The following is an 11527-nucleotide window of genomic DNA, read 5'->3' as shown; positions in this document are numbered from 1 at the left end:
TTTTGCCATTTTGCTCTTTCAAGGGAAAAGTGGTCAAAGCTGCAGGTTTTGCGTTTTGCAGGTGCGAGTTTCTTTTTTTTTAATTGCTTTGCGTTTTGCAGGTGCGAGTTTCTTTTTTTAATTGCTTCTACTAACAAACGTAGGTTGAGGACGAAAATCCACATTTCTGCATAACACACCAAGATACACCATTTTTCAACCTATTTTTAAATTAATTTCTGTTGACAATTTATGACCAAAAAAAAGAGAAAAAAATAGAAAAAACATATCCAAGGAACCCGCAAAATATATCTAAGATCACAAGGCAAGGGACAAATCGAAATCCCCTTTCAAAAACATAACACAACATGGCTCCACTTGGATATGCAGGCAATATAGTACTGTTTACAAAAATCAAGGTGTGAACTTCCATTAACAAAAATGTTTACGCCCCACCCTCTCACTTGTCTCGATTTTAAATTTCTCTATTTTTTGAGGCGAGGAATAACTCCTAAGATTCCTGTAAATTCCTCTACTGTTAAATATCCGTCATTTTTTTGTTTCAAAAAAAAAAAGTAATCTGATTATATATCTGGTTTGGTTGAGATTGAATCTCTTTTTGGCCGGTGTTTTCTCCACTTCTTTTTTTGTAAGTCCATGAGCCATGATGGAACCTCACAACCTGATGCTGCCATTAAATTAGCTACGTTCCGCAAGAATGGAATGTCTTCCTCCGTGTACAAAGTAATTGCTTCTCCTGCCCTCCCTGCTCTGCCAGATCGACCTATTGAAAAATTAACAATTTCTATTCAACAAGGCCCCAGGAGAAAATGAATGAATAATCCAAACTATAGTTATCCTAAATGTTTCTTCAAGATTTAAACAGGTATAGTAACTACACGTACCAATCCTGTGGATATATGCGGCAGCAGAATCTGGGAAATCATAATTGATCACACAGTTCACACCTTTGAAATCCATGCCCCGAGCAACTACATCAGTGGCAATCAAAACCCATGTTTTGCCAGCTCTGAAGTTATCAACAGCATTTTCCCTCTGAATACATTTCAAAAAATTAAAACAACGAAAAACTACTAAATTACCATGTATTCTGTAGTAGTTAGTGTAGTACATACTAAAATCAGAAGCGAACATCAAAAACAGATTTCGCTGGAACTATACTAATGATGAGTAGAAGAGCTATCAGAAGAATACAAGAACAACATAATTTGACTATATTCATGAGAATTACCTGTTCTTGAGACAGATCAGAATGGATGACATCCACTCTAATATTGTCAAATGCAAGTTCACCATACAGCTCCTTGGCTCGCTCCTTGCTTTGCACAAAAAGCAATACTGGAGGATTTAGACTCTACAGGACATTGCAGTGAGAAAAAAGCTCGTTATGAAAGTCAAATAAAAGGGAAATACTGCAAGGAATGAGCTAATAGGCAATGCTGCAATATTACACCGTGGATGAATTCCAAAGGTAACTGTTACAGCACTGCGGTAAACATTTTAGTCAAAAGGAATGTTCAATTAAATATAGGAAAGCACATAGTGAGAAAAAAAAAAAAACATCAAATGATCAAAAAGATAAATTAACAATTGGAAAATACAGATCAATTATAAACTGCATTAGCCAGTGCTTCTGATTTCTTTTTAAATTAACATATTACAATAACTAACTGTAATCGTGAGACACAAATCTCTTTATGCATTGGAAAATCAAAATGAAACGTAAAGCATTCATGTACCTCTGCAAAGCTTTGACGAATTGCTAGAAGTTTTCCTTCTTCACTTCCAGTAAAAATCAACTTTTGCTTAATTGTTTCAGAAGCCATATTCCTGATTTACATAAAGGCATTAGAATGTGAAGGCAAGTTAGAATAATATAATGCTGTGTAAAACTTTTGCAACGAACTTACTTTCTGCCAATAATTACCCGAACAGCATCATGCATGAGTTCTCGAGCTCGATCCTCAACAAAATCAGGTAAAGTGGCACTGAATAGTGAGCGTATTATTGAGGGATTTGAACATGCTTTGATAATAGAATCAATCTGCTTAAACAGTTCAGGCTCAAACAGCTTATCGGATTCATCCAATACAAGAAACTCAACTCTGCAACATCCAGAATAGTTGGAAACAAAACCAACACATTATAAGCAATTCAGTAGATGACATTGAAACATTGAATGTCTACCAGTTCATTGAAACAGAAAAACCCTTATATATTTATATAAACAACTAGTCCGGTTTAGAATTCAATTCTTGATATTTGTTTTGCCAGTTAACGGAGTAATTGACTGATCAACTGGTCATGTGTCTAATTCACTGGTGTAAAGGGAAAAAACAAATCAGATAAACAATGGTAAAAGTCCACCTAACTACCAGTTGTGCCCACTAGTTTAGGATTTGAAACCAGTAGTAATAAAATGTTGCACTACAAATAATCTCCACAAACAAAAACAAGGTATGTAGCTTATTGATATCAGAAACTCTATTATAACTGTGACTGCATCCTAATTAATTTCACCACCAAGCTAGCGCTTTAATTTTTGAGTTAGCACACTTCCATTAAAAGCAACAAAGTGCTCCTCATGGTTAACATACATACCATCCCAGGAAAATATTTCCAAATTTTGACAGGAATGTTCCTCCTAAAATGCTAAAAACAAGGTTCTAACAGATTTAAAACTCACTACATAAACGATTCAACTAAAACGACAGGACAAGCGTCTAGGCTATATCTATCAACAAAAAATGCAAGTCATCAGTAGCAATCCTAGGACTTCAAATTTTAGTCAAGAATAGAATACTCATCATCACACACCTGCTGAGATCAACCTTCTTCCTCCGGATAGCCAAGCGTAACCGAAGTGGCGTGGATATAAGTATATCACATGGAAATTTTGAAAAATCAGCATTTCTAGAAAGATGTTTAGTCATTAACTTGATACGAAACTTTTTTCCCTTGGCAAGCTTTTTGCACTCTCGGTATGTTTGAGCAGATAATTCACGCGTATGACAAAGTATAACAGCGCGAATGGCACCTGTTTCTGGCCCCTGTAAAAATACAGTTAGTTTATAGGAACCATGGACATGAGGAAGTTGGAAAATACAAAGACAGTTGAACAATAAAAGGAACACCTTGAGTTTCATAAGCATAGGACACACAAACGCGAAGGTTTTTCCAGAGCCAGTAGGTGCACAAGCAAAGCATTCCCGATCCTAACCCAAATCATTGAAGGAATATTCAATTCAACATAGCAGTAAAAGAACATCACTAACACCTAAGTTGGGCAGTAACAAGACGAAACGAATCTTGATCGAACCACAGTAATAATCTCTAAGGAACAAAAGACTTCAAAGCAACTCAATGCAGAATCCAGACCTGCAAAAGTACTGGAATAGCCTGCCTCTGGATTGGAGTTGGTTCTTTGAATCCAAGTTCTGTGATATTGCGCATTAAATATCTTGGACATTTGTATCTGCAACCAATTTTCAGATTCTGAATCATGTTGATCGTGTAAACATGATAAGCAGAACAAACATCAAACAAAATATAGACAGTTCTAGTAGATGAAATATTTGTTATAACACGGAACATTAAAAGGCTAAATAACATACCTAGTTTTCAATTCATCAAAACTTTGAAGCGGGGATGGCACGTTATACCCAGCCACATGGATGTTATTCTTCTTCCTGAATATAGCATCTCGCTGAAACAAACATGGCGAATATATATAAGCTAAATTCAAATTATAAGTTCAATCGAAATTATTAAGTTGCAGAAGAGACATAAAAGAACCTCAAGTTGCCTATTGTGTTCCTTCTTCAGCTGAATGGCCTCATCATCAGCCCTCACTGCATCATTCGATTTATCCACAGGCTCCGCCGCAGAAGCAGAATTTCTAAATACACTGAATCCTTCAACCGCATCTTTTATTTGTCAAGTAATTGATTAATCAAGAACAGAAACGAAGTTAAAGAGTAAGATACAGAGTTCAATAGAATAAATCGGGTGCTAAAGAGGCAGAATAAGCAAAAGAAGAAAAGTGAGAGAGTACCAGAAGAGGTTCCCTTGCGCTTCCGCTTCTTCGAAGAAGGTGGTTTCTGTTGGAATTGTTCCCCCGTCGTTTTCTCGGTTTTGAGTTCAACAGGGTCTGTAATCTTGAGGGCGGTATCGTCATCAGTGGTTTTGTTCTTCCCGAACCTGGCAATGTCGTTTCCAAACTTCTTTCTGTCAAAACGAATGCCGGAAAACAAAAACGACGAGTTGTTGGCCATAGCGATTGAAAATCTCTTTCCCCCACTAGCTACTCCCCTCTACACCTTCTCAAAGATAACTATTTCCTGCTGAACAATCTACATGACCAACAAAATTTCTCATTTTTAGCAACACTTGCCAACAAAGGTATCTTTATACTAAATTCCAAGATTTTGAAAACCAAACCGGTCATCGAACCGCTCTAGCTACTGGTTCATTGGTTCACTGGTTTCACCGGTTCAACTGAAATAACCGTTCTATAATAAAATATAAATAAGCATACTAAACATAATTACAGTGAACTCAATATTTGTATGGAAATCTTAATTTTGCTGTTTGACTTGATAAATCTGAAAGAAAGCATATGTAAAAAGACAGATTCAATGAAAATAAGTAATCCCCACTTAAAGTGAGAACAATGTCAAATATTTTTAAACCAAATGTTTATATTATTCAGCTTTCAGCACCAAAAAATTCTGTGCTAATTCTGCACATAGTTAGGGTTATTTTAAATGGACCTCTCACTCAGGTAAAGTGGCCGTCTTGAGATATTTACATCATAGAGTTTGATCATAGCTTCAGCATAATTGAAGCTAAAGCATGCCAGTTAATAGCTCGTTACTCATTCAGCCCTCACTCTCATGAATCAGTAAACATCCCTTTTCTTAATCCTTAAAATTTGTGACACAAGAAAATTGATCTAGCTTAGTGTGGTGAAATAATAAATTTAATGAAGAAACTTTTTGACAACAAGACAAATGATAAATCATACTCTTAACTACTTCATTCAAAATAAGGGCAACAAAGTTCACCAGATGCACATATTCTTTGCTGCTACCAAACTTCATCGTAAGATGCAACAATGCAGAAGTTACATTACAAAAATCATTATCATGATAAGAAAGACAAAGCTTCAGAAATACATACACGATAAATCGTTAAATTCATAAATAAAGAAACAGGATCCACCTATTAGTTACCTCTTAGAAACTCTACAGCTTCATCTAGGACAAGGTTAAGCAACTGATCATAACCCTTTAGAGTTCCTGTCACTTTAATTCAACAAAGTAAAATGTAGTGAAAGTATGTACAAGAGTCTGCAGCCATTTTAATTCAAGAAAGATGCACAAAATCTCAACTTAGTATTGATTATCAAATGTTCATAACTTGCAGTTGAACACTATTCATTTGAACTCAAAATGAACAGCAGTGATTTAAAACCAAAAAAAAAAAAAATTGCCAAACTGACATGATTTTATTGTTCAGAAAAAACAGGAACTACATCAACATTCAAGAGTAAGCATAACAGAATCAAGAACATCATCAACAATCCTAAAACCACAGTAATAACAACAATAATTGAAGAAGAAAAATCAGAGAGTAACAATCCTAAACCAATTAAAACAACAATAACAGAAAAAATACCTTCTAGAGCAGAGGTGAGGGAGCACGACGGAAGACTGGACGCGGTAGAACTGGAGAAGAGGTGGTCCGGACCGGCGCGGAACTGGAGCCGATGAGGGTGGTGCACGGCGGAACTGGGGCAGAGGAGGGTGGTGCGCGGAGGAACTGGAGCAGAGGAGGTGGGTCGTGGCGGAACTGGAGCAGAGAAGGGCTGGAACGAGGTGGAACAGAGCCGGCGCGGCGGAACAGCGGCTGCGCGACGGAGGAACGACGCGAGACGAGTTGCAATGGGGACGGCGGCTTCGAGAACTGTCGGAGATGATCGTACTGGGAATGGCGGCCTCGAGCAGTTGCGGCTTGCGACGACGGCGGTGACACGGCGGGGGCTAGACGGAGCAAGTGATGGGACGACTTCTGAGGGAAATGCTGAGTAAGTGAGTAAACTGCTGACTGCTGAGCTTAGGGAACTGAATTAGGGTTCTCCTTTTTTTTTGCATGAACGAAACGGCGTCGTTTCCTTCAAAATGTGAAAACCGGCCGGTTCGATTTGACCAGGCGGTCTCTGACCGGTTCGACAGTCCGAAAGTTTTTTAAAACCGGCAATCATGTCTATTAGTCGACTCACTTTCTTTGCTGGTTCAATTCGACCAGTTCGATTGGCCCAGTTCAAACCAATTTTTAAAACCTTGCTAAATTCTAAATCTTAAACAAAAATAAATAAATAATATATAAGATTATAAATAAACACAAAAAAATATAATTATATTCTACATCATATGAAATTTTAAAATATCTTTTAGACGGTCACTCCAATGAAATCATGAAAAATGACTTCCGTTGAATCTAAAAGCTGGACCATTGGATATATTTTGGGATTAAAGATCTTATGGATATGTGTCCTTTTTTATGGACAGAAATTAAAATTAGAATAACATAATTTTTTTATTTTAGTTTAATGTGTTGAATGAATCTGGTTGGACCAATATAAAAAATAAACTGGTTTATGACAACAGTTAAATTTAATTTTAATTATTTTTATTAATTATTAGTTGGTATATCTCATTCCTGCCTTCTCTCTGAGCCAGCAATTTCTAAAACCCTTACTCCCGCCCTCCCTCTTCTGAGCCATCAATTTTCAAGACCCTCAATCCCACTCTCTCTTCCTTTCTCTGAACCAAGGGTTAAGAATTTTAGAAGGGGAGGGTAAAAATTTGTTGGAATTTCTTGTAATAATTTTTCAGAAGAAGTAATAGAAGTTGTGTTTCTGCAACAAGAGGTAAGTAGAGTGGTGATTTTGAAGGAGCCCAATGTTTCACTAATCCATGTCCCTCCCACCACTAAATTTTCGATGGTCCTCTCTCACAGGAGGTATAACACGACTGTTTAAATCTCGTCACCACTAGCACTCTCGACAGCTGTTGTCGCATCTTTCGTCAGGTAAGCATCCACGAACCACTAGCACTTTACTCCTTTATTCACTACCTTCCAACAAAAATGAAGTAATGGATCTCTATATTTTTAATTTTTTTCTGTTCTAATTCTTGGTTTCGTTGATAATTTGTAATTGTAATTGCTAATTGTTAGGTTATTCTTTTTAATTGATAATAGTAATTTATGTTGCTGAACTTTAATCATTGATATAAATATTAATTTGTAAACTATTTATTTGTTCAAAATTTGTGGTGATTACTTGCATTGAGCCTAATTTTAGCTAAACACACAAGGAATAAATTTTGTTTTCATGTATTCTAGAATATACTCTTTCATATTAGAGGTAAATGGTGATAAAATATCATAAATAAATTCTTTAAATTAATAAAATTCGTTGACAAATTCTTTGCCAGAATAGGGTTTTAAGGATAGTGTTTCATGACTTTTGAAAATGGGAATAAATAGCCATCCAAAAATTTATAAAATTTTTACCTGTTTTAAAGTTGAGCATATTCAATAATAACCCTTGTAATAATGTAGAATAATGTTTTTTCTACCACATCATTTTTTGATCATTATTCTAAAAATGAGTAATTGTCCCCTCTAATTTATTAAGCTAGGTCTGAATTGAGTGAATTGAGTAATATTATATTATATACATATTTACTTTGATATTAAATTGCACATTGATATACTTTATTTAGGTAATTTTCAGATAGCGATGGAAACTATGGAAGTGAGTTCAGCTAATGACAATGATTGTAGCTTGGACTAAGAGATGAGAACGGAAAAATATCAATGTAGTGGCTGCAAGCAGTGTGGAATTGTTATCGCTGAAGATATTATCAATCATACATTTTCAACATTTGAGGTAGCATATGATATGTATGTGAGATATGCCAAATATGTTGGCTTTGGAGTTTGGAAAGGTGATTTTGTGAAAACCAAAGATGATTGTTACTCAAAGCAAAAATTCTTTTGTAATAGGGTCGGATTGAGAGAGAAGAAATACTATGACAATGTTCACAAAAAAGGAAACGAAGGGTTGAGACACCAACTAATTGTCAAGCTAAATTGTGTTTATACTTTGATAAATGTGCAACTGTTTAGAGGGTTAAGAATTTGTTCGATGAACATAACCATGACTTAGTACCACAATGCATGGTTCACCTAATTCTGAACCATCGGCAGTTAACTAATGCAAACAAGGCACAAGCTGACATCATCCATATGTATGGTGTGCCAACATCTCAAATTATGGGGTTTATGGCTGGGCAAGGTGGTGGGTATGTCAGAGCTGATTTTACAAAGAAAGACTTAGATAACCACCTTGATAGGAGTCGATGGTTACGCATTTTAGGTGGTGATGCCAACGCCACCATAAGCTACCTATTTGAAAAGGCTGACGTTGACCCGATGGCTATGGCACGATATAGTTCAACTGCGACGGATCGGTTGGGTAGCTTATTTTCGGCCGAAGGAATATGCCGAGCTGATAAGTACAAGAAACCCTTGGTAATCTTTTCTGGGAGTAACCATCACAAGCAAACGTGTATATTCGGGTTTGCCATACTTGATAATGAAATGACATCTACGTACAAGTGGCTACTGGCTAATTTTTTAGAGGTTATGATGAACAAGCATCCTAAAGTTGTTGTAACTGATGCAGACGAGGCTATGAAAGAGGCGATGAATGAGATTTTTTCAAATATAACCCATAAATTGTGCGGATGGCATCTTCAAAAAAATGCTACTTTGAGAATCAAGGACCTAGACTTATGTGAATCATTTAAAAAGTTCATTTATGCCAAGTAGAATGTTGATGAATTTGAGGAGGAATGGTCAAAATTGGTTGAAGAGCTTGGTGGTAGTGACACGTCATGGATTGACAAACAATATGAAAACAAAGAAAGTTGGGCTAGGGCGTTTCTTTGAGATAAATTTTGTGCTGGTTTTAGAAATACTTCATAAAGAGATTTTTTCATTCAAGGCAGCATTTTAGAGTTGGTGGAGAATCTTGAGCGGGCTTTACGAGATTATCGCAACAATGAGATGGTTGCTCAATTCAAGACAAGCAATTCTGATCCTGTTTTGACAACTGGATGGCTTACAGTCTCTCAAGTTTTGTGCTGCAAACATCTACACTAGAAAGATATTCAAACTAATGAGAAAGCAAATTGAAGAAGTGGTTTCTTTAGACATTATACATAGTTAGCCCCTTTCCACAACTATAGTATACAAGATTTGTGCTTTTTAAGATAGAGTCAAAATATTTACAGTTGTATATGATCGCAATGAGAAGAAATTGAAGTGTGAATGCTGTCATTGGGATCACGAAGGGTATCCTTGTAGTCATATGTTGTGTGTGCTGAGACGAGAGAATATAGATGAATTGCCAGAAAATCTAATTCTAAAAAAATGGACCCAAGATGCAAAGAAGTATACTAATAATCAAACAGTCAAGCACTGCAAATGATGCTAAAAAAGGTTTGATGTATTGCATCTTGTTGCTGAATTTGTTGGTGATCCATGTGTCGCAAAGACTAAAGGTGCACCCAAACTCAAGAAGAGTGAAACTAGGAAAAGGTCATGTTCAAATTGCTTCGTGAAGGGTCATACAAAGAGGCATTGTCCAAAGTTGGTTGATGAAGGTGACCGGAGCTATGACCATGTCCCTTTTCGATGTACAGATACAGATGAGGATATTTATGCAATGATTGCTAAATTTTGTTTTTGGAAAATTTTTTATCAATTATTTTCATATTAGTATGTTAATCATATTTATTCTCATAGCATGGTTAAATATTTTGGTTGTGTAATTCCATCTATGTATAGATATAATAAGGAAGAAAATGTGACAATAGGTTGTAATTAATTGTTTTTTATTTATTTTGACATGCTTGATAGGCAGCAAAAGAGACTCTTGGTGCCACTAGGAGTGAGAATAATGGGCGTAATTGTACTGCGGAGTCTAGTACTAAGCTCATGGATTCTCAATCAAATATGGGAGAGGCGGTCATAGGATCGCTTTCAAGGGTCCAATTTTATCCAACTCTTACTAACTTGTTTCCAACACCACAGGGTACAGTAGCTGCCCAACCAACGACTCTGCAAAATATTAGGCATCAATGGCTCTTACAGGTGAAAATTATTTGTATTTTGTGCTTTAACCTCTACAAAATAATTCTTCATGCTTTTTGACATGACCATTGATATGTTTATATAGGCCATGAAAGCTAGGAATACTTGGAACCAATAGTGAAAAATAACTTAATTTACAGAACAGATGAGCTTTTTGCTTTTGAGATGTTACATTGTCTTTCTGAACCTTTTCAATATTCTAGTGTTGTTAGTATGTGAACTGTACAGATATTTTGTCCTTTTGTAATTTATTTTTCTTAAATGAATTGTACTCACGGTATTAGTTCAATGAATTCTGATGGCTGTGTTGAAGTATTTGATATGGAGATTCTTGTGGACAGTAACTCTGATGAATTGTACTCACGGTATTGTACTCACAATATTATTGTTGAACCTTTATTATTTAAATACTTAGATCAACCATTCTGATAAGATAATACCATGAGTGCATGACTTACAAACTCTAATGAATTATCTTCATCAATGTCTTTTTTATGTTGTATATTCAAATGCAAAATGGCTTTTGTAGTAAATTTTTTTTTGAAAAATATTGAATGAACCAATTCAATTGCAAAAGTATTTTTGTAATAAAAAAGTTCTTATGAAAATAAAGTCAAGAAACCAATCCAAATGTACATCTTAATCCAAATAGTCTATCAGGTATTTATAAGGGGTATTTGAACCATCTTAAGTGTAAAAGTAATTTTGAAAGACACAAACCATTGATGCCTATAAGACCAGAATTATTACAATGAGAAACTCACTTAGATATATACTCATCACGTCATCATTACTTTTGGGTTTTTCTTGGCATAAAAATTTTCCCATTCATCTATAGTAAAGAAAAACAACTTGAACTAGTTAAAAGTATATAAGGGTTGGCAGTGACAAAACACAAGGCAAGGTAATTACATTTCTACAATTTTAGAAATTATATAATTTTTAACATGGACTCTGAAAGATTACACAAGGCAATAAAGACAATTACATTTTCACAATTTTAGAAATTATATAATTTTTAACATAGACTCTGAAAGATTACACCTTAAGACTAAGTGATATTTTTGGGCATCTTCTTATTCCAATTTTCAATAGTAAGTCTTTGAATGTCTTCTCTCCTTAGATTATGAGGTCCATACACCAAGTCTATGGTCATCCTTACTCTACCTTATTCGTTGACCATCTAATATTTAAGGTGTATGCATCCATCGTTAAATTAAGATAGATGTTATAACAAAACAAAATCATAGTATATAATGCAAATTGGAGCAGGTGATCGTACTGGTATGGCACCACG

The 11527-nt window shown here is 35.4% G+C and overlaps 2 protein-coding genes across 5 annotated transcripts; one reads left to right on the top strand and one right to left on the bottom strand.

Moving 5' to 3' along the window:
* Window positions 1-338: 338 nt before the first annotated feature.
* LOC112759015 (DEAD-box ATP-dependent RNA helicase 57) lies at window positions 339-6132 on the bottom strand. 4 transcript variants are annotated; one of them, XM_025807827.3, is made up of 13 exons: window positions 5680-6132; window positions 5235-5306; window positions 4055-4352; window positions 3796-3914; window positions 3615-3706; window positions 3379-3475; window positions 3135-3215; window positions 2818-3050; window positions 1911-2105; window positions 1740-1830; window positions 1232-1354; window positions 885-1035; window positions 339-763 (listed from the first exon to the last, which is right to left on the bottom strand). In XM_025807827.3, exons 3-13 carry the CDS (start codon window positions 4272-4274, stop codon window positions 564-566), a joined length of 1602 nt encoding a protein of 533 aa, XP_025663612.1. In that variant the 5' UTR covers window positions 4275-4352; window positions 5235-5306; window positions 5680-6132; the 3' UTR covers window positions 339-563. The 4 variants fall into 4 exon arrangements, with proteins under 4 accessions (XP_025663612.1, XP_025663609.1, XP_025663611.1 ...); XM_025807824.3 differs by having other exon boundaries at window positions 3796-3926; window positions 5680-6125; XM_025807826.3 differs by lacking the exon at window positions 5235-5306 and having other exon boundaries at window positions 3796-3926; window positions 5680-6119.
* Window positions 6133-6732: 600 nt separating this feature from the next.
* On the top strand, window positions 6733-10572 carry LOC112756987 (uncharacterized). The gene is made up of 5 exons (XM_072219547.1): window positions 6733-6934; window positions 7024-7095; window positions 7805-7960; window positions 9997-10230; window positions 10316-10572. The coding sequence occupies exons 3-5, from the start codon at window positions 7868-7870 to the stop codon at window positions 10346-10348; spliced, it is 360 nt and encodes a 119-aa protein (XP_072075648.1). The 5' UTR covers window positions 6733-6934; window positions 7024-7095; window positions 7805-7867; the 3' UTR covers window positions 10349-10572.
* Window positions 10573-11527: the final 955 nt, after the last annotated feature.

This window comes from Arachis hypogaea, chromosome 16 (genome assembly GCF_003086295.3).
Source record: "Arachis hypogaea cultivar Tifrunner chromosome 16, arahy.Tifrunner.gnm2.J5K5, whole genome shotgun sequence".
Taxonomy (NCBI): domain Eukaryota; kingdom Viridiplantae; phylum Streptophyta; class Magnoliopsida; order Fabales; family Fabaceae; genus Arachis; species Arachis hypogaea.
The sequence above is the reverse complement of the archived record's forward strand: the minus strand, read 5'-3'. Positions and strand labels throughout refer to the sequence as shown.